The 27,483-nt window shown below is 41.8% G+C and overlaps 1 protein-coding gene across 2 annotated transcripts in view; it reads left to right on the top strand.

The window, feature by feature from the left end:
• The window catches only part of si:dkeyp-77c4.1, a 65,242-nt gene that overhangs the window by 15,466 nt on the left and 22,293 nt on the right, over nucleotides 1-27,483 (top strand). Inside the window, exons 5-14 of one of the 2 annotated variants that reach the window (XM_087249683.2) lie at nucleotides 856-915; nucleotides 1,308-1,361; nucleotides 2,389-2,502; nucleotides 3,760-5,655; nucleotides 6,784-6,957; nucleotides 8,803-8,976; nucleotides 9,091-9,264; nucleotides 9,365-9,535; nucleotides 21,867-22,040; nucleotides 23,229-23,275. In XM_087249683.2, the coding sequence (XP_087105809.1) occupies nucleotides 856-915; nucleotides 1,308-1,361; nucleotides 2,389-2,502; nucleotides 3,760-5,655; nucleotides 6,784-6,957; nucleotides 8,803-8,976; nucleotides 9,091-9,264; nucleotides 9,365-9,535; nucleotides 21,867-22,040; nucleotides 23,229-23,275 (3,038 nt within the window). Of the gene's footprint in view, nucleotides 1-855; nucleotides 916-1,307; nucleotides 1,362-1,949; nucleotides 2,038-2,388; nucleotides 2,503-3,759; nucleotides 5,656-6,783; nucleotides 6,958-8,802; nucleotides 8,977-9,090; nucleotides 9,265-9,364; nucleotides 9,536-21,866; nucleotides 22,041-23,228; nucleotides 26,364-27,483 lie in introns of those variants that run through there. The other variant, XM_087249681.2, reaches the window with a different exon arrangement.

Below are 27,483 nucleotides of genomic sequence, written 5' to 3'. Positions count from 1 at the left end.
CAAAGTCACACTTTATTTGTGCCTCAGATTCACTGTCAAAAACAAATAAGCACTAAATATAAATGCTTGTATATAAAATAAAGATGTCACTCTGTAAAAAGGTATTTATTTTAATTTAACAGCCGAAATGCAGAACAGACTTTGATTTTAACTTACACTGGGAAAAATGCTTTAGAAAAAGCCACAATAAAAAAGCAAACCAGTTTACAGCAGGAAAAAATGTTTTCATTATTAAAAAACATAACAATGAAAACAAAACTTTTTTTATATTATAATGAATTGAAATTATATGTTGTAGATATTTTGGTCAGTTTTAATGCATTAATGCAGGCAATTTAAAGCTGGACCGACTGACGCAATAGACATGATGTATGTCGCGTTTGTTTCATTTATTATGCACGCGAAAACTTACGTGTAAACCAATTATGTTGCCGGATTCTTTCAAGGGCATGAGAGATAAAGTGCTTATGAAGTGCTTCGTCGGCCTCTGGTCGTTAACTGATGCAGAGCGGACGTTTGATGAACTGGAACAATAGAACACACGAACGAGTGAACATGCGTATGTTTGGCTGACCATATATAGATGTTAGAATTAAAGGGGCCGACGTGTTGATCTTCGGCCGACATCGGCCCAGCATGTGTGTGCTGTCTGGGGATATTATATTTACTGTCTGTTAGTTGTGTTTTTAATCTGTCAGAATATTTAACACACACAGCCAGCAAGATTGTGTACAATCATCATGAAAAGTATCATGAAGTGCTGTTTAAACAGTGTTTTAATGATGAAATGTTGATTAAATCTGCTGTGTTGACACCAGTGTGTGCAGCGCTGAATTTTAATCTTCTCTGTTTTAGTTCAGTTCATCAGAAGAGAGCCGAAGTAGAGCCCAGCTGTGTGTCTATGAAGAGTGACGCGTCTATAATGTAATTTGTGTATTTATATAGCGCATTTATTGTGTATGGCCATACACCCAAAGCGCTTCACAATCATGAGGGGGGTCTCTCCACACCACCACCAGTGTGCAGCATTCACTTGGATGATGTGACGGCTGCCACAGGACAACAGCGCCAGTGCGCTCACCACACACCAGCTATTAGTGGAGAGGAGAGACAGTGATAGAGCCAATTCGGTGGAAGGGGATGATTGGGAGGCCATGATCGTAAGGGCTGATAGAGGGACTTTGGCCAGGACACCGGGGTTACACCCCTGCTCTTTCACGAGAAGTGCCATGGGATTTTTAATGACCACAGAGACTCAGGACCTCGGTTTAACGTCTCATCCGAAAGACGGATGGATCCATGGATGGGTCTATGGATCCACCAGTAAATTTTAAGAGTGAAAACACACGACCTGCTGTCAGGTAGATCATCTCTTTAATATCTGCAACTGATGAGTATTTTCATAATAAATGAATCAGGTAATTAGTGTTGTGGATCTGTTGGGTTTCAGATGTTAGATGTTGTATCTGAGCTCTGCAGGATAGTGCTTGAAGATCTCCGCTTTACACTTCAGGCCACAATTGATGGTGTTAACAAACCAATCAGCGCTTTATTAATAGTTAGTGAGGTAGAAGGTGGGTTTAGGTTTAGGGATCCACAATAAGATCATACTGTATGACTACTAATGAGCAGTTCATATGTTCACATTACACAGATAATAAGCCGGTAGTTAATAGTATGAATTGTGAGCTAAACTAAAGTGTTCCCGATCTCCTGCCATTAAGGGCTTTTCCTGCACACTTTCCCCTGCTGTTTCTGTGCTGTACTGATCAGCCATTCCTCTGATCTGAGTCTGTTTTCACTGAAGCGCAGTCATCATCATGTTGTGTTGGCCTCATAGATGCTGCTGATCAACACATTTGGTTTCTCGAATTGATATTTCTCGAGTTCTCCTGCTCATTCAGTCATGATAGATGATGGTAAATGAACTTGTCTTGCTGTCCTCAAAGTCTGGACTGGAGCTCTGCAGACAAACCCCCGATGAGTGACCTTCTGAAGACTGAGTGATGAGGAGGAGGAAAAGGGGAGCTGCTGGAGGTGGGAATAACAGTCAGCTGACACAGTGCAGTTTATACTGCTGCTTATATAGTCATGCGATGATGATTGACACGCCTGCATGATTAAGCTCCTCCCACACTTACACTGTGGACTTCATTTAGTGATTTGATGATTAGTTTCAGCTTTAATCTGCTCTAATAGTGCTGCATTTCTGTTGTGCTTTCTCTACTAGAAATGAGCCTTGATCTGTGTTTGCTGATATTTCCACATTTAGACAGTTTCTGTTCAAATATAAAGGAAATTAATTTAAGTGTTTTTGTAAATGAAGAATGATTAATATCAGGTTTGTGCAGTGTGTGCAGCGCTCAACTTTAATGTTCTCTGTTTTAGCTCAGTTCATCAGAAGAGAGCAGAAGCAGAGCCCAGCTGTGTGTCTATGAAGAGTGACTGGTCTATGAATCGACCAATAACATTTAGGAGTAAAATCACTCAACCTGCTATCAGGTAGATCATCTCTACACACACATGATTACACTGCAGCATTTATATGATCCTGTGTTTCTAGAAGATCAGACATTATTACACTTTATTCTCACAGTCCAGTCAAGACATTTTAGTGAAGTACTGAAGTAGTAATAAAAGACGAAAGTATTAATACTCAAACTGTTAGTTAGTAGAGTGAGTTTACAGGCTTTTACAATAGTCAGCAAAGGGTTTGTGATAAAAAGAAAGATTTTAGACAAGATAAATGAACAAGTTCTGTGAGACAAACACACCACACAGGGTTCAAGACTAAGGATTTTTTTCTAGTGGCCCGATTGGGCCAGTGGTTCAGATTTTTACTTGCCCTGACAAAATGTTCACTGGCCCCACCCAAAAAAAAAAAAACTTAATAGCTATTTCTTAGTGTCAAAAGCCAAACATAATTGTATACACACACTTTGTTCAGCACAACTTTTCTTTAAATACAACTGACAATTTAAAAATGATTTGTTTACAATTGATGAAACTAAACTTGGAAAAAAATCGACATGTATATTGTAAGCAAAAATGTGCACTTTAATTTTGACACCCACAGACATTGTCACCAAATATAAATCAGAGCGGTCAGACTTTCTCATACATGGCCTCATTTCAGTTGTCAAATTTTGTAAAAATCTGTCTATTGAATTAATCAATCTATTACAAAATGTGGGCTAGAATTATGCATTACAGGCTTACAATATAGAGAGAAATAATAGATGAAGCGGTGTTATGCCAGGAATTGCACTCCTGCCTTAGAGTGCACAGCCTCTGAAATGTGCATATATTACCTTAAATTGATTTTAAAATAATAATAATAAAGTTATGACAACTAATGACAGTGACTGAGGTGAGCTCCATGAATGTAACCCTCACATACGATATGTTTAATTAAATAAATAAATAAATATATTTAATTTAAATGCAACACTGATTAGATTAATTAAAGTGAATTGTTTAATGTGTGGTTTAGTTGAAAATGCCTAAGTTTAGAAATGGGCTCATTACATCAGTCTATAGTACAGTCAATATTTAGTATTTTTCATTTATTTGGAAACCTAGTTCTAAAATGAAGCTGGTTCTTGCTGATCTGGGACCGTTTCTGTATTACTGTAGTTTGGTTCAGGATTAAATCTGTGTATTGTGTCTCAGCTGGTTCAGAGAAAATACACATGGCTTTACTAGAGGATCTTTACACTCGCTTTCATTGATTTTTTTGTGTTGTTGTTGATCCTGCAGTGTGGATAGAGATGATCAGACTGGACACCTGCAGCAGGATTCACTCCAACCAGAACATGATGAACTCCAGAGAGTCAAAGAGCAGCACAAAACCAGCATGAAGAACAAGTATGAGAGATTATTTGAGGGAATCAACCATGGAGAGACTCAAACCCTCCTGAACAGGATCTACACACAGCTCTACATCATAGAAGGAGAGAGTGAAGGAGTGAATGAAGAACATGAGGTTTTACAGATGGAGAAAAGAGCCAGAACAAAACCCTCACAACACACTCCAGTCTACTGCAATGACATCTTTAAAGCCTCAGCTGGAGCAGGACATGAGGAGAAGATCAAGAAGGAGAAAGCCCAGATCAAGACTGTTCTCACTAAAGGCATTGCTGGAATCGGGAAAACCGTCTCTGCGCAGAAGTTCATTCTGGACTGGGCCGAGGAAAAAGACCATCAGGATGTAGATTTCATGTTTGTGCTTCCATTTCGAGAGCTGAACTTGATCAGAGATCATCAGTACAGTCTTCACAGACTTCTGCTGGACTTTCATCCTGAACTTGAAGATCTGGAGCCCAAGATTTATGAGCAGTGTAGAGTTGTGTTCATCTTTGATGGTCTGGATGAAAGCAGAATCACACTCAACTTTTCAGATGAGGAGAAAGTTTGTGCTTTGACTGAATCTTCATCAGTGGCTGTGTTGATGTGGAGCCTCCTGAAAGGAGATCTGCTTCCCTCTGCTCTCATCTGGATCACCTCCAGACCAGCAGCAGCCCATCAGATCCCCTCCAGATACATCAAGCGTCTGACAGAAATTCAGGGATTCACTGAGCCTCAGAAGGAGGAATATTTCAGGAAGAGAATCAGCGACGAGCATCAAGCCAGCAGAATCATCTCCCACATCAGAAGAGCAAGAAGCCTCCAGATCATGTGCCACATACCCGTCTTCTGCTGGATCTCCTCCACTGTGCTTCAGAAGCTCCTGGAAGAAGACGTGAGTGCAGAAATCCCTCAAACTCTGACTGAGATGTACATCCACTTCCTGCTGATTCAGATCCACATGAGGAAGCAGAAGTATGAAGAGAGAGATCCAGAGAAACTCCTGCAGTCCAACAGAGGAGTGATCCTCAAACTTGCTGAAGTGGCTTTCAGTCAGCTGATGAAGGGCAATGTGATGTTCCATGAGGAAGACCTGACTGAGAGCGGCATAGACGTCACTGATGCCTCAGTGTATTCTGGGATCTGCACTGAGATCTTTAAGGAGGAATCTGTGATTCATCAGAGGAAAGTCTACAGCTTCATCCATCTCAGCTTTCAGGAGTTTCTGGCTGCTTTCTTTGTGCTTTACTGCCATTTAACAGAGAACAGAGAACCGCTGAGGGTGATTTATGACAGTGAATATTCATATAATCAATATCTACAGTCCAGCTCTGAGAAGTCTCTGTATGATCTGCTCAGTTCAGCAGTAGTTAAAGCTGTCTGGAGTAGTAATGGTCATCTGGATCTGTTCCTGCGGTTCCTGCTGGGCGTCTCACTGGAGTCCAATCAGAGACTCTTCCAGGATCTGCTGACACACACAGAGGAGAGCACAGAGAGCATCAGGAGAATCACACAGCACATTAAAGACAAGATCAAGAGAGATAAACGTCTCTCAGCTGAAAGATCCATCAATCTGTTCCTCTGTCTGCTGGAGGTGAAAGATCAGACTCTGGCCAGAGAGATTCAGGAGTTTGTGAAATCAGACAAACACTCAGAGGAGGAACTCTCTCCTGCTCACTGCTCAACAATCTCCTACATGATTGAGATGTCAGAGGAGCCGCTGGATGAGTTAGACTTTAATAAATTGAACACATCAGCTGAGGGAAGACGGAGACTGACAGCAGCTGTGAGAAACTGCAGAAGAGCTCTGTGAGTATTCATTGATTGATCACAGAAGACACACATCAGTCTGCACTGAAGACTCAGATCAGTTTAGTGAATCACTGCCCTGCTTTAACAGAAAATCTTTAGCTGGCCATCTCGTCCCCCTGTGAGATCGCTGATACACCATATTACTGCATGGGGACGCGGCGGCAGTGTTCTGTTTCCTTATTTGCTCATTTATTTCATCATTTCTAAACGTATTTAACAAACTTTTCTTGACTTTTTACTCACACAAACAATATTTGTACTTATTTAATAATCTACTTCATTTGCTTTACAGTTTATCCTGGAAAATAACTCAAATCCCTGTAAATCCCTGTGCTCCTCCAGCTGAATAGGACATTGGTTGATGTGTGTTTGCTCAAATCTAACACAGTGTTGCTCTTGGATAATTGTGTTTATTTTCTGATCAGAGAAATAGTGTAATTTTAGACACAGTATTGCCGTCTCGCCGCAGACATGCCTCTAATATTACATTTACTGAAGGCCTAAACACTAAACTTTACACTGAGCTCAGTAAAATGCTCTCTGATTAGTTATTAATAATCTGTTCAATAGTTCATTACAGTCATATGAATGGGGAAATACAGCTTTAGTTTAGTTTAATGTATATTCAATCAATCAATCAATCAATCAATCAATAAATAAATAGTATATTTTAGATGAAACAATAATCTTGTTCTGAAAATGCTCATGTGTCTGGAGTGTGTCAGTAATTCTTGCAATTCTCTACAGTTTTGAGTGTGACTCCAAATCCAGTCCTCCATGGGTTAATACATTTGATTTCCAGTGATCATGTCTGTGTGACTTTGTTTTCAGCACATTCAACTGTGTAAAGAACAAAGTATTTAATAAGAATATTTCATTCATTCAGATCTAGGATGTGTTATTTTAGTGTTCCCTTTATTGTTTGAGCAGTATATATATATATATATATATATATATATATATATATATATATATATATATATATATATATATATATATATATATATATATATATATATATAGTTTATTTTCAGTGTTACTTTTATCTCTGTAGACTGGACTCATGAACACTCAACACTGCTCATTTCTTACTGCTGATTTTGTTGCTCTTTGTCCTCTACACAGGCTACAGGGCTGTAATCTCACTGTTCAGTGCTGTGAGAGTTTGTCTTCAGCTCTACAATCCTCAAACTGTGTGCTGAGAGAGCTGGACCTGAGTAACAATGACCTGCAGGATTCAGGAGTGAAGCTTCTCTCTGATGGACTGAAGAGTCAACACTGTAAACTGGAGACACTGAGGTAAAATAAAAACATTTCCATCAAATAAATGCCGCCACAAATGACTTTTACATTGTGAAATGCTGTAAAGTCTGATGAGGTAATGAGCATATGCTGTAATGTATTTTATTCTTGTTGATGAGGAATCCCTGTTTATATCAGGTATAATATTGCTCTTTAGTGTAATTTCTGCTGAAATGATCATTGATTGGTGTTCTTTGGTGTTTTTGGGGCGTCTCTAAATGAGCTGTATCTGCAGATGTTCAGCCAATCACTGAGTCTCTTTATTTACTGATGTTAATGTGTGTAAAGTTATATTCAGTCAGTTTTATATTCATTTCAGGAATATTATTGACTAATATGAAGATGTTGATGTGATTTATTTACAATACAGTTTGTAAAGTCGTATTTTCTGTCTGTCAATATTAGGGTTGTAACAATATACCGGTATGACGGTTTACCACGATTTGAACGTGCACGATTATCATACCATGAACAATTGCATATCAACGGTTTTAACCCTTAAAGACAGAGACAGCCGCCCGCGGCTAAAAATAAGTATTGCTCTTAAATGTTTAATAACTTTTGATCCGCTGATCCGATTCATACAATTCAAAGATTGGCATAAAGAAGAGAAGATCTCAGCTTTCCAGTGCTGTATCACATAACATTCGCGGACTTTCAGAGGCTCCGGAATCAGTGCGGTTACGTCATCAACATTTGACAACGCTGATTTGACAAAGAAACGCTCGTCACTGTGTCTCCGGACAAATCAGACATGATACATTGATGCATTGTCCCTCCTCCATGCCCAGATTGGTTCAAACTCGCTATATCACAACCAATAAGCATAGGTTTCGCTTTTGTTTGTGGACCAAGCTTTTTGAACAACACGGAATGAGAGATAGGCATACATTTATGCGCGGCTAAATAAAACGCAAAAAAAAAAGTTTTGCATGAAATAATTCTCATACTAAGTACTTTTGCATGCACAGCAGCACAGAAAGATGACAAAACAGTGACACAGCAAAGACGAACTGCTGCTCTTGCTGTTTTCAAAAGACGCAAATGAAGATGCAGCTGTTTATCTGCATTGCAGACAACCATATCCATATCCATAGACAACCATATCCATGCTGGCACATAAAACCTAAGGATGTTCCATATTGAATCTAGTTTCGTTATGTAACTATTTATAGTATAGTAAATATTTATATCTATTTTTTACTGAGGATTTGCACCATGTTTATTTGGACTTTATTTGGACTTTGACACATTATTTATTATTTTCTTATTTTTATTTGTTCATTGTAAGTGGTGTTGTTTATAGTAACTGAAAATATATTATTTGGGAAAAGTCAAATTTGCTTCACTGTTCTATTATTTTGTAACATTTGTAACATACCGTATACAGCGAAACCGTCAAACCGTGGTATTGTTTTAGACGATTATCATACCGTGAAAAATTCATACCGTTACAACCCTAGTCAATATTATATGAGAGACTTGCTTTGTTTAACAAATATGAGGATCTGAATGGATTTGCATTGTAAACATTAAATAACAGTTAAAAGGTTTTTTTATTTTATTTTATATAATAAGTTTTTTGTTATAATTGTTACTCTTTTTAGTCATTCTGCATAAATTTGCACAGTTTTTTTTTTTTTTTTTTTAACAAAATTCTGCTCAGAAATAGCTAATAAATCTGTCTGGGCGACTCATTTTGGTCTAGAGATCTTCTCTTTAAAAAGTTTATGTAATAATGAAATACAAATTAAATCAATTAAATCACTCCTCACGGGAACTTCAATAATTACATCACACTCACACACAATAATACAGTGTCTTTTACTGTCCTCTACACAGACTACAGTGGTGTAAACCCACTGTTCAGTCCTGTGAGAGTTTGTCTTCAGCTCTACAATCCTCAAACTGTGTGCTGAGAGAGCTGGACCTGAGTAACAATGACCTGCAGGATTCAGGAGTGAAGAAGCTCTCTGATGGACTGAAGAGTCAACACTGTAAACTGGAGACACTGAGGTCTGAGTTTAAACACCTGATTGATTGATGGATGGATTAATTATAATTATGTATTGCATTAAATAAATTACTAAAAATTACACTGTAATTTTTATTATTATTTTTTTTTCTCAGATTGGTCATGTGTAATCTCACTGTTCAGTGCTGTGAGAGTTTGTCTTCAGCTCTACAATCCTCAAACTATGTCCTGAGAGAGCTGGACCTGAGTAACAATGACCTGCAGGATTCAGGAGTGAAGAAGCTCTCTGATGGACTGAAGAGCCCAAACTGTAAACTGGAGACACTGAGGTCTGAGTTCAAACAACTGATTGATTGATTGATTTTGATTTTACATCAGATGAATGACTGAAATCCCGCTGTTAATGTAATCTGTGTTCTTCTTTCTCAGATTGGTCATGTGTAATCTCACTGTTCAGTGCTGTGAGAGTTTGTCTTCAGCTCTACAATCCTCAAACTGTGTGCTGAGAGAGCTGGACCTGAGTAACAATGACCTGCAGGATTCAGGAGTGAAGCTTCTCTCTGATGGACTGAAGAGAAACTGTAAACTGGACACACTGAGGTAAATGATTCTCCACTAAAATGTTGTATTTTCAGAGCTTCTCTTTTTCCAATATACTCAAATATGACTTGAAGTTAAAGAAATCAGTTTATTTTAAGGATATTTTTAAATAATTACCTCTAAATTATTTATTCATATTTTATATTTTTATATTTATATATGTTGTGTCCTGGTGAAGTTTAGGCATGCTCTGCTGTTTGTTCAGTTTGCAGATTCTTCTAAACATATTAGGTCGCATTTACACTGCATGGTTAAAGTGACTCAATTCCGATTTTTTTTCTCCGGTCATGTGGCACAAATGGGATATGGCCCATGTATGTGTAAGCAGGAACAAATCACATGGATTCCGATTTTCTCAAATCAGATTCAGGTCTTGTTCATATGTGGAAATTTATCCGATATGAATCGGATCTGTGTTCTTGTGTCTGCAGTGTAAGCAGGTAGATTAAATTCTCACCTGTCAATGCGAGTCGCGCGTCATGAAAAACCATAGCGAATGATGACAAGTCTGACGCTTTCATTTCAGAACAGACTTCAGCAGAGTCCCAAACCTTACATCTCATACACGAGGACTAAAACAGCTTTTATATTGTCATATAGCACAGGTATTTAAGCATGTTAACGAGAGTGAGAAAGCACAATGTCTGCCATGCAATCAATATAAACTAATATAAAACTTGTACATACATAAATTACGCCATGGACATTACATTAAGATGCCTAAAGGGTTAAAAAAGCCGATATATCAAAAGAAGATGGACAAATGACAAGCTTTTTGTCATAAATTATTGTAAAAAGCTGTGAACAGATTACATACAGGAATAGAGAAAAGAGCACTCTTTTTTTTTCCTGGTCATTGCGCCTTTGCCGTGTGCTGTGTAAATGCAGACGATCGGATGTGAGTCACTTTTAAAAGATGATGTAAGCAGGTCAGCAAAAAAATCAGATACAGTCACAAAATCAGAATTGACCATCAAGATCTGCAGTGGAAATGCAGCCTGGAAGTCTCATGACACTCTTATTATTATCTAAACCACTACAATAATATGAAGACTAGGGGTGTCACGATTTCGATTTTTAATCGAAATCAATCGAAATTTATTCTCAATTTCGATTATCGAATCAAAAACTAGAATCGTCGATGCTGCCACGCCCCCCATGTCACGTCAGCTTGGCTTGCCAAGCGGGAAAAAAACCGGCTTGTTGAAGTGCTTGTTAAACTGCAGAAGCAGGAGACCCGTCGACAGAGCTTAAATCCTCTCCTCTTTCAATGAAGTCGCCGGTGTGTAACCATTTTGGATTTCCAGTGAGTTATGTTGACAACGTTTGTGTTGTCGACAAAAAAAACACAGTTTTGCAATCTCTGCTATGTACGTTTTACGTACGGTTCGTCCGATAGACAACACCGGCATCGCGATCCTCCGCCCGCCCCCGTTGCAAATCTGCTCGCGAAAAGTACACACTCAGGCCCTGTTTACACTGTCTTTGTTTTTAAATGGCATTTTAGAACGACAACGATTTGACATCCACAGTGGCGTGTAGCATTTCTGAGCAGCCCTCCTTCCGCTCTACCTCTGAAAATGCACATCACGTGACCACACAGACGCATACACAGCCATGCGCTCGAGAAAGCAGACGCCATTATAACGAGACAGATCACCGCCTATTCATGAGTCCCGCAGAAAAAAAGTGATTGACAGGTGGTAATTATGTGTGTATCTTGCCTTTATTCATTTACTGTATGATTTGTTTATGGGTAAAACAAAGACCATGCAGGTCAGGTAGTTTAAACGGTAGGCTACAAATAATTAATTGGTCATTATTAAATTAATTATTCATAATCGAAAATCGAATCGAATCGTGCCTTTAGAATCGAAAATGTAATCGAATCGAGGATTTGGAGGATCGTGACACCCTTAATGTAGACACACTATAAGCATGTTTTCAGGAGTTTACTGTAAGGGACCTGTTTCAGTAAGGAGGTTTAAACAACTCGGAGTTTAAACTTGAACTCTGAGTTGATTTACCGAGAGATTAAAAACTCAGAGTTTTCGTTTTCAGAACAGCTGATCTGAGCTGGGTCAATCAACTTTGAGTAGACCAACTCGTGAGTTAAGCGCGCACACCGTGACTATAAAAAGGCATTATCAATGGAGCGCAGATATTACGAGTGACTATGGCAACATCTTAAAAAAAGAGATCAGCATTTCTTTCTCCAGCTGAACTTGATTTGCTCATGCAAAGTTATAGCAAATATGAGTGTATATATTTAAAAAGAAGCAACCATCAGTGAAACAAAGACAGTTAGCGTGAGAAAACAGCTGCTCAAGTTAATGCGTAATTTTTAATTTTAAGTATTTAAACATTTAAGTATAATAAAATAAGTAATGTAATGTGTGACGTTTATACTTTTTTTCTAAACTTTTATACACGTTGATCAGTTTTGATAGATTTAACAGTGCACTTGTGTGTCTGCCTTTTTATTGATCAAGTGATAGAGGTTGATATAACATTAAGAAGGTAAGCAGTAATAAAATAATTTTTAGACAGAATAATAATCCCATTAATTTAGTAACAGTGCATGTCGAAGGTTAAGGTAATTATTTATGAAAAAAGGACAAGCCTCATACGTGACTTTGTTCTGTGTGTGACAAAAATGTAGGCAATAGCTGTGTTTCCATCAAAATACAGGCTATTACATAAATTTGTGCAAAACTGGAATAACGCTTAAAAATAAAGCAGCGTTTTTATCCAAAGAGTCGAAGAGAACACAATCGTCACTTCCTGATTAACTGTGGTAGAAAAGGCTGCGTCAATGATTTTTTTATTTAATTAATTTAGCCTACTTGCGCCTCAGAAGACAATTGACACACAACGAACACGTGGGGGCGTTTGAAGCCAGACGCGGAGACTCTTAACACGCTCCTAACGCTTGGAGGTAGTTAATAATATACACTAATACTGAAACAGTTAAGGCATTTTAGAATAACTAAAACAACATTTAAGATGTTCTGCAGTGTGCTCAGTCTGCTGGTTTGTCCATTCACACACATTTTCATCATCATCTCTAACAAACCTTTTTTAAATGTAGGCCTACATACTGTAATTTGTTAAGTGCACTTCGTAGTTTATGTGCATCTTATCAAATAAAAGTTTAACATACTCAGTTATGCGCATATTTTATTATGTGTATTTTCAAAAGATATGTGAATCATGACGTTTCCATCAATCGTTTTCATGGGCATCTCCAAAATGAGCTCTAAAATAGGTGTGTGGAAACGTAAAGCTAATGCGAGAAATAAGCTTCATCTTTAAAAAGGGGGAGGAGACCGACAGAAACTCAGAGTTTAGAGAATAAAACCTGCTCCGGACCAGGTTAGATTCACAAAGTAAGTTACCACAGTAACTGACTCTGAGTTAAAGTTACCTTTCTTTCAGAAACAGGCTTGACTTACCCTGATTTCTTGAGTTTAACAAACCTGCCATTTTGAAACAGAAAACCCAGAGTTTCTCTCATTTCAGGGTTAAAATACTCTGAGTTTTCACTTAACCTCCATTTCTGAAACAGGCCCCTGGTAAACTAATGTATTTACTACACATGCATCTGAAAATAACGTTTGAGGTTACAAAAGTAAAGTGCCATAGAGTGGGTTGATTGAAATCCACGAAATGGGAGGATTCAGTTCAGAAGCCGCTTGTCTGAAAGAGTATTGAACGGGCCAATGAATGCAATGAATTGGCAGCGTAAGCTTGCACAGGTGTACTTCATTGCCAATTATCCCAGCATATAAGCACACCTGGAGCGAGCAAATGCCATCCTTTTAAGCTGAAGAGACTTTCAAACAGCTAAGGGACATTCATTATGTCGACCGAGTATGGCACTTCCGTTCCCCTCCTCGGGGAACGAAGGGTTACTTCTGTAACCTCGAACGTTCCCCTTCGGTTGGGGAACTTCAGTGCCATAGAGTGGATCGATTGAAATCCATGAAATGGGAGAGGTATGGAAAGCGCCATAATGACTGCACCTTACCAACGCCCCCAATGAGGGGATAGTCAAGCAAGCGTGACTATCCAACGTGTCCTCCAACGTGTCCCTGGCCCTAATTTATCGTACTTCAACAGAAGTCTTACAGATTTAGATATATTTTTTGGGAAGTCGTGAGCATCTAGATAATTCTAGGAAAATACGACAGTACGTTGGGAAGCGTGCAATCCCGATAGGGAGGACGCTGCGGAGGCCATCCGTTACCCAAGGGGGGATAGATGGCAGAATTTACATATCGACTAGCCCTAAAAAGAGGGAGTACACATAGCAAAAGAGTGGTTAGCGGAGAGGGAAGACACGGGTCCGCCCGGGGGGTTGGCGGGGTGGGGAAAGGGGGGGTGGGGGGTTGGGGGACTTAACCGTGGCGGAATAAGCATATGGGATCGCCTAGTGGGGATCACGCATAGCAGGCACCTTTACCCAAAACGCGGGCTGACCAGCGGGCAGACCTACAACGTAGTGGGCCAGCAAGTGACTCCTCCGCTGAGTCAGTGCTGGGGGCCACGGAGGAATCTGCAGGGCTCACCTGATGGGGAACTTTACTGACAGATAAAAAGGCGCACGTACCTCCGTGTTAGGGAGAATGGCGCAGCAAGCGTGTTTCAACACCCTACCGAAATGTTTCCTCAATCACCAAGGGTTACCTTATACCCTTGAGGAAACCGGCTCCACTCGCAGATTGTAAAACCTTGCAAATGTGTTGGGTGTCACCCAGCCCGCAGCTCTACAGATGTCTGTTAGAGAAGCGCCGCGTGCGCGCGCTCGAGAGGATGCGAAGCTCCGAGTGGAGTGCGCACGCACTCTCGGGGGACGCGGCTCACCTCGGCTCTGATAGTGAAAGAAAGGCATCCACAATCTAGTGGGAACTTATTTCGGTACGGCACTTCCCTGCTGCCGACCGCCATAACAGACGAAGAGCTGCTCAGATGATCTAAACTCTGAGTGCGGTCCGGATAATACGCAAAACGCGAACTGGACAATAAAGAAGGGCTGGGTCTGCCTCCTCCGAGGACAGCACTTGCAGGCTCACTACCTCGTATTAAAATGGAGTGGTAGGAACCTTGGGCACATATCGCGGGCGGGATCTAAGGACGTGAGAGAAAGCCAGCCCAATTACAGGCACGAGAGGGGGCGGGGTGGATTAATTCGCTTAGCGCCCCTGAGGAACCGGATGATGAGGTTATGCGTTCCCACGGTGCTGCCAGCCACCGCGTCATGAGAGCGGAGATGGCAGCCACGTAACCTTGAGTGTGGAGGGCGACAGCCTGCTCTCCAGCTTCTCTCGGCGTAAAGAAAGCACAACGCTGATCTGGCAAATTACGGGGGTCTTCTCTGCGAGAGACACACCATTCAGTGAATAGACTCCACTTCAGGGCATAGGCGCGCTCGGGGAGGGGGCTCTAGCCCGAGTGACGGTATTAGCCACCGCAATCGGAGGTTACCTAAGTCTTCCTCGCGTCTAAGGACCTCCAAAGATCGGCGAGGGTGACAGATGGTGCCCTGTCCCTGAGAGAGTAGGTTCTCTCTCGAAGGGACTGCCAGGGGAGGGCTATCGCGAGGGAGAGCTCTGACATCCAGGTCCGGTTGAGCCAGAGGGGCGCAACCAGCAACCTGTTCCTCGTCCTCCCTGACCTTGCACAGTAACTGCGCGAGCAGGCTCACTGGGGGAAACGCGTATTTGCGCATGCCCCGAGGCCAGCTGTAAGCCAGTGCATCCGTGACGAGAGCACTCAGTCAGGGAAAGAACAACTGGCAATGAGCGATCTCGGGGGAAGCAAAAGATCGATCCGGGCTTCCCCGAATCGCGCCCATATCAGCTGAACAGACTCGGGGTGGAGTCTCCATTCTCCAGGACGTAAGGCTGCCGTGAGAGCGCATGGGCTGCACGGTTGAGCTTGCCTGAATATGAATGGCGTGCAGCGATTTCAGCCGCGGATGACTCCAGAGGAGCAGACGGCGGGCGAGCTGAAAAATGCGGCGAGAGCGCATACCCCCCATACGGCTGATATACGCCACCGCCGCCGTACTGTCCGTCCTGACCAGCACGTGTTGCCGCTCCAGCACCGGAAAAAAACGGTGGAGAGCGAGGAACTCTGCCAACAGCTCCAGGCGATATGCCAATGCAACTGGGTACTTTCCCACAGGTCCGCAGCCGCATGCCCGCAACGCACAGCCCCCCAGCCCGTGTTGGAAGCGTCTGCTGAAACGACAACAAGACTGGACGCCTGTTCTAGAGACACCCAGGCCTGTAGGAACGAGGGGTCGCTCCAAGGGCTGAGGGCGCAGTAACAGAGACTCGGTGTGCGCGCGCGTGCCATGCGCGTCTGGGGACTCGATCGTGAAGCCAGTGCTGAAGTGATCTCATATAGAGTAATCCGAGCGGCATGAAGCGGCTGCGGATGCCACTATTTTACTGTCGAGCTCTCTCAGACAGTACAGCATCAGCTGAGCGCGCTCTCCGGAGAGGCGCGCTGCCATGGTGACCGAGTCCAGCTCCAGCCCGAGAGAAGAGATCCTCTGCATGGGGGCGAGTTTGCTCTTTTCTCGGTTGATATGAAACCCCAACAGGTGGAAGTGCCGGAGCACTTTGTCTCTGTGCATAATCAACTGCTCCGAGAGAGGGCAAAAATCAGCCAGTCGTCAAAAAAATTGAGTATGCAGATGCCCGCGAGCCGAAGGGGCGCTAAGGCACCCTCCGCGGGCTTGGTGAGGACCCGCAGAGACAGAGAGAGCCCGAAGGGGAGGGCTTTGTATTGCCAAGCTCGACCTTCAAACGCAACCACAGAAACTGACGGTGGCGAGGAAGAGTGGAGACATGGAAATACGCGTCCATCAGGTCTAATGCTGCAGACCAACCCAGAGGACGAACGCACCGGAGGATGCGCTTCTGCGTGAGCATTCTGAACGGCAGCTTGTGCAGACAGCGGTTCAAAAAGCGCAGATCTAGGATTGGCCGTGACCCACCGCTCTTTTTGGGCACGATGAAGTGTGGGCTGTAAAACCCACTCTCCATCTCGGCTGGAGGGAGCGGCTTTATTGCATCCTTTGCCAGGAGGACAGCAATCTCCTCTCGCAAGACAGGGGCGGACAGGGGGTTGACCCTGGTGAATACACACCCGTGACTTGGGGGGCCGTTTCGCAAACTGAATCGCATAGCCGAGTCTGATTGTGCGTATGAGCCACCGCGAAGGGCTGGCCCGCCTAACCAGGCAGGCAGAGCTCTCGCTAATGGACTCATCGCTACAATCGCTGACGTACCAGCAGTGGGGCAGCGCGGAGTGGGTGTGCTGATCCGGGAAGTGCGCGGGTCCCACGGAAAAGCTGGAGGCGAGATATTTGCTCTCACTCCGCACCCGAGCTCCGGAGGGGAGGCTCGAGGGTTGGGAGAAAGGAGACCGTCCTCCCAGCGCTCGTGAGCCACTGGCGAAACGCATCGAATCTGCAAGCTAGAAAGCATAGCGTCCCAGACTGGCAGATTTCGGGCTGTCACATCCGGGGAAGTGGAAAAATGCCCTTTCATAATGTTTTCATGGCAATAAAAAAGTGCCGTTTAAAATGGGGCCCCGCCCTCCAGCGGGGAAAGAGCAAGTTCCCTTTTCTCCAGATGGCCTGTTCCAGGGACGCTTCGCGGTCCGTTGCCGGACTTAGCGGCGTTCTGGGCAGGGGGGCTACCTGCTTCCGAGGTGCCCGACGTGCTCGCTTCGCCAGAGGCGTGTGCGGGGGCGGAGCAGCTCTCGTAGGCGGGCGCCTTCGGCGAGGAGCAGGTATGAATGGCACGGCGGGCGGAGCGGGCTACAGACCGCCGATAAGACATCACCCATCAACTGCTCTCTCACCGCCTTGAATTCCTGGGTGAATTCACAGACAGTGTCGCCGAACATGGCTTGGGATATGGGGAAAGTCAAGAAAGCGGACTTTGTCGACTTCGCACATATGAGCCAGGGGTGGCGCTCCTGGATCACTAATGTGGACATCGTCCTCCTCAACGCACACGCAGCGGACTCAGTAGTCCGAAGAGCTAAGTCGGCGGCGGTGCTAAGCTCGTAAGCCTGGGTTGGACCCACCCTCGTGCAGCTCGGCCAGCGCCTGCGCTTGGTAGCGCTGGTAGGTGGCTATCGCATGCAAGGCGGAAGCAGCCTGGCCCGCAGCTCTGTAAGCTCTAGCTCCGAGGGAGGCAGATAACTTACAGGCTTTGGATGGGAGACGAGGCGGACCCCGCCAAGAAGAGGCGCCGCGCAGATTGACCGCCATTGCACACTCAACCTGAGGAATCGCCACATACCCCCTGGCTGTTCCACCGCCAAGAGTGGTGAGGGTGGAGGGACACGCAGCACGAGCAGAAAAAAGTGCTTTTCAAGACCGCGTGAGCCTACTGTGCACCTCCGGGAAGAAGGGAACGCCCCTCTAGTCAGTCCGGCCGCGGAGCTGGGGGATAAACCGAAGCAGCCCGGGAAAGCACGGCTAACATGTCCGTTTCAGGATCCGTAGTGACAGCGCTCACCAGCCCGAAGGGGGCGAGCGGGTCTGGATCATCGTCGCACAATGAAAGCCCACCCTCCGATGCCGCAGTGGACGTCTGGTCTCCGGTGTCATCGGGCGTAAGGGCTACTATCTGTTAGATGGATCGCTTCCCCCGTCCGAAGCTTGGATGGAGCGCTTAGAGGAGTGGGAATTCCGCGTGCCCGTGGGCGACGGATTATCTCTCGCTGAAACCCTCAGATCTGCCCGAGTGCCCGCTGCAGAGCAGGGGACAGCTGGGGTGGTTCGCCCTTTTGCAAAGGCTAGCCGCGATCTTTACTGCGCAACAGTCATGGCATCGTAATGACGACATGAACTGCCCGCGAGCAGCGCATTAACATGCTGGACCCCCCAGACATGTAACGCAGTGCCCGTGCCCATCATCCGAGGACAGGAAACCACCGCATCCAGAAACGCACAGTCGGAGCGCCGTCCTGAAAAGGACGTGCTGCACGACTGTGTTGCTCTTTCTGTGAAGTTTGCAACTTTATACGCACCGCTCTGGAGGACCGGACCCAAAGAACGCCAGGCAAGGGAGAAACCCAGCTCGACCGTCTGCCGCTGCGTGTATACACTCTGGACCGGGAGAATGCTCTCGTTCGCTCAGAATCGCTGGTCACAGCAGGAGGAACCCTCATCGACTCAATCAGAAAGTCTCTGAAGCGAAAAGGATGGCGTTTGCTCGCTCTAGGTGTGCTTATATGCTGGGATAATTGGCAATGAAGTACACCTGTGCAAGCTTACGCTGCCAATTCATTGCATTCATTGGCCCGTTCAATACTCTTTCAGACAAGCGGCTTCTGAACCGAATCCTCCCATTTCGTGGATTTCAATCAATCCACTCTATGGCACTGAAGTTCCCCAACCGAAGGGGAACCCTGATTACTCATTCACATGAAGCAATTTATTGACTGAAGTTCTTCTGTCAGAAAGGCTGTGTGTGAAGGAGAGTCAGTGCTCATGATTATTGATCAGGTGTTTCTCTCCTGACAGAATAAAGGTCCCCTAATGCTCTATCAGTGTGAATGTGACTGTCAAGCTTTTTATAAAGGTTCTAAACAAACTCCTTATCTGAATCAACAAATCGTCTTTATTTGTTTACTTTTTACTTAATGAGTGGAAAACTGCAGTGAAACATGGGATCTCAATGAACCTTGGGATTGTGACTATAGAGTGTAAAAAAATAGATTGCAACAACTTAAACGAGTAAATAAAAAAATTTAAAGATTAGCTAAAAATATTTTTGAACGTAGTACTTTAAATGTAATATTTTTTTAAGTAAATAAATTAATTAAATGAATTAATTAAAGTTTTATTAGGCATAATTACTCTAAACTGGGTACCTAAAAATAATTTCACTCATTAAATATAAAATAAATGATAACATATTTATCAACACCATTTAATCAAATGTTAATCAACACCTACAGCAACTGTCCAATAATAAAATACATTATGCAGCATTAACTCACCACTTGTTGCATGCCTTAAGGAGAACAGTCAAACTCATCTGTGAACTTACCAGTGATGTAATTTGACCAATAGCTGAGCGATGTTAAACTCACTGTTGAATGGAAGTCAATTGGAAGCACCGGTGCTCCCAACTTCAAAAATGTAGGAGCACCATAATAAATGTAGGAGAACCTACAATGTAGGGTCGTCAGAATAAATATAGGAGCTCCAGAATAAATGCAGGAGTGCCGGAATAAATGCAGGAGCGCCGGAAGAAATGCAGGAGCAACAGAATAAATGTAGGAGCTCCACTGAACATAGATTATTAACAGATTTTTGTATTTGAAAACATGATCAGTCAAGACTAACAAAAACCAAAAATATTTATCTAACTAACTTATCCTGTAATCACAATGACTTATTGATATTTGCACAGTAAATCCAAATTGAACGTCTAATAATTATAAAACATTATTGATGTCAATAACACTAACAATGAATAACATTTCTAATCATCAGGCTGCCTTGAACGTGCTTGAATGTGAGTTACCTGCTACAAAAAGTCTGTTTACTGCTCTTTACTACTGTTACATTATGAAAATAAACTGGCATCAAACACAAATGAAGCATTGCAGAAATAAATATTTATTTATTATTTGTTTATTATATATTAATTGTTTTTATCTGCATGTTAATTTAATAAATAATATTTCTGCTAGAAAACAAACAAAATATTATAATTAATCTTTCAGTTCAATGCAGAAAGCTGCACAGCAGTCATCAGTAACTTAATAGGAAAATAAAAGAAAGGAAGAAACGTCTCACTTCTGTCGCTCTTTAAATGTTTCGTGTCATTGTAAATGCTCAGTCTTGTTATGCACTGATTTACATTTTCCTGTGTTTGTAGAATAAAGCAGACAAGCCAGACGACCCAATATATGAGCAGACAGAGCAGGATTCTCATGATGACCACCGGCTCAAAACCGTACAGTTCTTCATCATGAGCTGCAGTTTCAGTTTAAACTTAGTAAAGGGAAGCTTCTTTAGCGATGAAGTGTTAAGTGTTAGATTTTACATTTAGCGGACATTTGTGGTAAAAATCAAGATTCGGGCCATTAATCAGCTGAGACACTCTGAGTCTTTCAGCACTCTCTCTGAAAAAACTCTCTCGGCTGGCGGATCAACATTCACCTCATCAACGCTCTCATCAGCGCCATTGTTTGTAACTGTAGGTGGGTTTGCAAACCTGTAGACTTTTCATTGTGTCTTCCTCAAACTTCAGCCGTTTGCTTTTTCTGCAGTCACAAAAGCTCTCTCCATTGGTAATAATAGACTTGCCTGAACTTGCCTTATTTACCCACAGTCAAAGTTAATACAGTGTGTGTGGTTATATGTGTTAAGTGTGGCACAGTGGCCATAACTTTGTTTAGTTGCAGCAGTTTTAATCCATGCAGAAAAACGATGTTGAGAAATCTTTAGGATTAATAAACCGTGATGAATTAAAGCATGTTTAATAGTGAAACCGGTTAATCATTGCAACCCTAACCACAATGCAGTGTTAAGATTACAAACAAGATGCTAACACCACTCCATAGCAGCGCTTCATAACCCTGGGTAAAGTGCAGCGCTAACAGTGCTTTCAGATTACAGGTGTAAATGTGTCTTTACCTGCTTTAACAGCAGTGTAAACAGGTGTTACCAGATGTGGAGCCCCTTTAGTGGATTGGCAGAAGGAGAAACCAAACATCTGCAGGGCTGTGATTTATTCATATCTATACAAATGTGTGTGTTGAAGCAGATTGAAGATCACTCAATCATTTTCCTTCAGCTCAGTCTCTTATTGATCAGGGCTCGTGTCTGTCTGACAGGGGAATGTGACTGTGGGTCAGGTGATGAACACATGAAGAGAGCGGGTTTGTGTTTGTCTGAGCTCATTTTGTTTTAGTCCACAACAGAATCACAATATAAATGATGAAATCAGCTCATTTCCTGTTGTGTTTTATACATGACTTTAAGATGATCTTCTGAGCTCAAATGTGTCTTCTTCCTCCTCACAGCAGACTTTACAGCTTGATGTGGTGTATTATGAACAATGTCTTTGCTCTGTACACTTCTACAGATGATGTCGAGACCTTGTTAAGTGTGTGAGTGTGTGTGTTTGCTGATGCGAGGGCTCGATCAATAAGGAGAGCTGATCAGGATGTGTGTGTTCATCACTGCTGTTGACATGAGCAGAAACAGCAGTCAGCATCTTCACAACACAAAGAGATGTGTGATTGTCCAACTGTGTGATTTGGACTATTGCTGTGTTTGTAGATTGTCTGGCTGTATGGTGACAGAGGAAGGCTGTGGTTTTCTGTCTTCTGCTCTGACTTCAAACCCCTCACACCTGAGAGAGCTGGATCTGAGCTACAATCATCCAGGAGATTCAGGAGTCAAGCTGCTCTCTGAACAACTGGAGGATCCAAACTACACACTGGACAAACTCAAGTATGTGGAGCAGCACTGCCTTTTTTATTGTGAATACAGATACTTTGATACTTCACTGCTCTTCTAGTGTCCAGATATTAATCAAAGCTGTTAAATATGTCAGTGCACTGGGGCAGTTCTCACATTAAGCGTTATATTATATCTCATATTAACACTGTACAGTTTCAGCATTGTAGTTGAGCAGTGAAACTTGTTCTCTACATTTCTGCTGAAGAACTGTACAGTATCAGGTCAGAGATGTGTGTGTACTGTTCTCCAAATACGTCCTGTGTATACTTTAACAGCAAGTTAAACTCTCCCTCATTAACTTCAAAGACACAGAATGTCCTTTATCACACTTTAATAAGGGCGGAGTAAAACTATAAACAGGAAGAAAATAAACAATATCAATTTACATTCACAATGTGGACATAACAAAGATGTTTCTGGCAAATATCTCACATATCTTGTAATCTGGCTCTTTTCTGCTTCTAAACTAACATGAACACAAAATATCAGGCAATAAAAGTGATCAGCAGACAGTGATGCTGGTTCTGATATAGTCCAGTGACAATCACATGTTGAACAAACTCAAATAAAGCAAATGACAAAAAACTCCTAAACTAATCCTTTATAACTGAAGTATTATGAACAATAAACATAACACAAACCCACGAAGCTTCCAAAGGGCGAGGAGGACTGCAGATTGGTCTGGATTCACTACTCTCCAACTTAGCAATGTTTAGAAATGATGAAGAGGCATTTGACAGAAGATGAAGATCTCCATCATATTTCAAGTCATTTAACACTGAATTCTGCTTTATTATTGTGCTGCGCTTTTGTCAATGGATCATTGAATGAATCCTTCAGTCTTTATATCTGTCTGTTTCTGTGTTTCCATTCTGTTTTCTGTTTCCACATCTGATCTAAAAGCTCTGTGTGTCATTCAGAAGCTGATTTGACAGCTCCACACACACTCATGTTGTTTTACTGCAGTAATTAATGCACTGAGATCAGCCAATCACAATCCAGCATTCAGCACACAATCCACATGTACTATTGTGTGTGTGTGTGTGTGCGTGCGTGCGTGTGCGTGTGTGTGTGTGCGCATGTGTGTGTGTGTGTTTGTGTGTCTGTGTGTGTGTGTGTGTGTGTGTTATAAGCTGATGTTTGTGTACTGACTGAATGTCAATCTGTGTGTGTTTACAGTCTGGATCATGGAGGAGAGACGAGGATTACAGCAGGACCACGCAAATGTAGGAATACACACACACACACTCTCTCTCAAACACACACACACATGCACACACTCACACAATCAGACACACACTCACACACACACACACACATGCACTCTCACACAAATGCTCACGTGCACACACACACACACACACCCTCTCTTACACGCACAGACACACACACTCACTCTCTCTCACACACACACACACACACACACACACACCCTCTCACTCACACGCACATGCTCACACACAATCAGACATACACACACACTCGCACACATGCATGCACCCTCTCTTACACACAGACACACACACTCACTCTCACACACACACACACACACTTCCTCTCTCTCACGCTCACACACACAGCAGTGAACACATGCACACACACACACACACCCTCTCTCTCTCTCACACACACACACACAAACACACACTCACACACTCCCCCCCTCTCTCTTTCTCACACACACACACACACACACACACACACACACACACACACATTAGTGAACACATGGACACACACACACTCCCCCTCTCTGTCTCTCTCTCTGTCTCACACACACACACACACAACACACACTCCCTCTGTCACACACACACGCATGCACACACACACACACACAAATGCGCACACACACACACTCTCTCTCTCTCTCTCCCGGTGCATGCTGGGAGTGTTTGGGGTGCGTGTGAGGGTGATAACGGGGAGAGTTTGACTGAATTGGTGTTTTTTCTTTACACCTAAACTTTTCATTTTTTCTCTTGTTTTCAATTCACATGTATGAAAACATTTGATTTGGTTTTTGCGAGTTTTGAGGCGGCGATAGGATGGCGTCTATCCCCGAGGGGGTAGCGCCAAATGTGTCGCTTCGTCAAGGAGTAAGGTGTGTGCCAGCGCAGGGAGTTACTGTTGAGGATGTGTTGGTAGCGATCAGGGAAAAAGTTGGATATGAAAACATTACTTCGGCATCGCGGATGAACAAAGCTGTTGTGGTGTTCGTTGAGAAAGAAGAGCTAGTGAATTGTTTGATAAGCGACGGAATTGTGGTAAGTGGCGATTTACTTTTTATTTCACCGCTTGTTACTCCAACGACTAAAGTTACGGTGTCTAATGTGCCTCCGTTTATTCAAAATGAGGAAATTGAGAAAGCTCTGTTAAGATATGGAAAACTGGCTAGTGAGATAAAGATGATCCCGTTGGGATGTAAAAACGCTGCTCTGAAACATGTGATGTCTTTTAGACGCCAGGTGTTTATGTTCTTGAATGAACCGGAGTTAGACATATCTTTCAGAGTCATGCATGAAGGGAAAGCATTTGTTATTTATGCGAATACTGGAAGCATGAGGTGCTTTGAGTGCGGGGACATAGGGCACAAAAAATATTTATGTCCTCATAAAGCCCAGATTAATGTTTTGGAAGTGAGGCCTAGTATTTCTACTGCTGGAGAAAATGGCAGTTCTAACATTGCACCTGTTGTAGAGGTTGTGCAAACTGAAGTTGCACCTCAGATGATGAGTACCGGTAATGTTGAGATTACTGAAAGACAGATTGATAAAGTACTTGAATCTGGTGAAATTCCAAACGTTTCTGAATTAGAAAAAAATGCTGTAAGAGTTGATGGAACTTTGGTTAGTGTTGAAAAAACTTCTGATGAGGTTGGTGAAATGGCCAGTATGGTTGAAATATGTACGATGCTGGTATGGAGATGAGAGATGATGATTTATTTTCTGATATATCCGAAATTGGGTCACAGTGTGGAAATGTGGATGATGTATACACACTGCAGGACATAAATGATTTTCTGGATGAAACTTTTGGTAAAGTTTTTGAAATCAATGATTTCTTTTCTGATGTTGACAAATTCATCCGCTCAGTAAAATTGTGGCAAAAAAAAATGTTAGTTATGATGCTTTAAGCAAACAGAAAAGATTTAGGTTGAGAAAATTGTTAACAAGGTTGAGAAAGGAAAAGGCAAATGTCTCCAAAAAGAAAAAGAGATCAAATGTTTAATGCATGCAAGGTAAATGGGACTTTTTGCTTTTTCTTTCTTTTTCTGTTCTCCATCTTTTCACTCTTTTCTATGGAGCTGTTGAGGGTGGGCTCTTTAAATATAAATGGGGGCAGAGATAGAAATAAATTGGCAATGGTATCAGAGTTATTTAAAGTTAATAAAATAAATGTAGCCTTCTTACAAGAAACTCATACTACTATAGATAATGAATTAGAGTGGACTGGTTGGTGGAAGGGGAAAAGTGTTTTAAGTCATGGAACAAATATAAGCGCTGACATAGCAATTATTTTTTCCAAAGATATGAATATTAAAATTCTGGTAGTAGACGAGATTGTGAAGGGAAGAATATTGCACTTAAAGATTGAATATGAAGGGTTTGTGTTTAATTTAAAAAATGTTTATGCACCTAATAATGGGCCAGAGCGTCAAACAATTTTTAAAGTTAAAGAATGCCATTCAGAAAATTGATTATAAGGTTTGTACTATTATTGGAGGAGACTGGAATTGCACTATTGACTTTACTATTGATAGAAATAGAGAATAACCTCACCAAGAATCAGCTGATGTTTTATTAAATATTTTAAAAAGTTTTGAATTAATAGATATTTGGAGAAGGAGAAATACAGGAATTAAACAGTATACTTGGCTAAAAGTGTCTAATAATAGGGTCAGTGGAGCTAGGTTAGATCGGTTTTATATAGGTAAAGAATGGAATTATAAAATTACTGATGTCTCTATTTTACCTGTTGGATTTTCAGACCATCATTTGATATTATTTGGTTTAACCATGAAAAAAAGTTCAAAACCAAATTATTTTTGGCATTTTAATACTAAATTGCTAAATGATTCTTTATTTTGTGAAAAGTTTAAGGATTTTTGGAATGATTGGAAGCTAAAAAAGGGTTCTTTTGGAAACTTATATATGTGGTGGGAGGTTGGTAAGGCAAATATTAGAATTTTTTGTCAAAATTACAGTTCACTTTCTACTTCTAAAACAAAGGTAGCAATACAAAAACTTCAAAGAGATTTACAAGCCCTGGAGAATACTCTTCTCAACAGTAATGATGGAAGTGCACACAATGAACATTTTGAATAAAAAGAAAGAACTTGGGTTATTACTTCAGGAGCAAGTGAAAGGAGCTTTAATAAGAGCGAGGATTTGTTCAATTAAGGACATGGATGCACCTACTTCATACTTTTTTAATCTTGAAAAGAAAAGTGTTCAACAAAAACAAATGATTCATCTTCGCCGTTCTGATGGAGTTATAACTTCGGATCCAGTAGAAATTAAGAAGCAGACACACAAATTTTATACTGATTTGTATGGATCTGAGATTTGTGATCATGAATGTGCCTTGGACTTGTTGAGTGATCTACCGAAATTGTTAAATGAACAGAGAAAATCCTTGGATAATCCAATATCTTTTCAAGAGATTACAGAAGCAATGAGTAAGTTATCAAATGGTCGTTCTCCAGGAATTGATGGATTGCCCGCAGAGTTTTATAAGACTTTTTGGAACCTATTAGGAAATGACTTGTATGAGGTTTTACTAGAAAGCATAAAAAACAAGCTACTTCCCATTAGTTGCAGATGAGCAGTCCTGACATTACTACCTAAGAAGGGAGACTTATGTCTTTTAAACAACTGGAGACCCGTTTCATTATTGTGTATGGACTATAAAATACTCTCGAAATGTTTAGCAAATAGGCTGAAATATGTTTTAGATTCCTTGATAAAAAATGATCAGACATATTGCATTCCAAACAGGTCTATAATAGATAATGTTTTTCTTTTAAGAGATATAGTTGATTTTAATCAATTTAATAATGTCGATCTGGGAGTGCTCTCATTAGATCAAGAAAAAGCCTTCGATAGGGTTAACCATACGTATCTTTTTGAAGTTTTGAAAAGCTTCGGGTTTGGATGTGATTTTATATCATATATTAAGTTATTATATTCTGAGGTTTTTGTAATTGTGAAAGCAGGGGGAGGATTGAGTGCACCTATACCTGTATTAAAAGGTATTAGGCAAGGTTGTCCACTTTCTGGACAATTATACAGTCTTATTATTGAGCCATTATTGTGTAGGTTAAGAAAGAATTTAAGTGGAATTCATTGTAACGATGCTATGAATGGCATTTCAATATCAGCTTATGCTGATGATGTCACTGTTTTTATTTCAAATCAGGATGATATACAAATTT

This window comes from Danio rerio, chromosome 4 (assembly GCF_052040795.2).
Source record: "Danio rerio strain M-AB ecotype USA chromosome 4, GRCz13ab, whole genome shotgun sequence".
Lineage (NCBI taxonomy): Eukaryota > Metazoa > Chordata > Actinopteri > Cypriniformes > Danionidae > Danio > Danio rerio.
The sequence above is the reverse complement of the archived record's forward strand: the minus strand, read 5'-3'. Positions and strand labels throughout refer to the sequence as shown.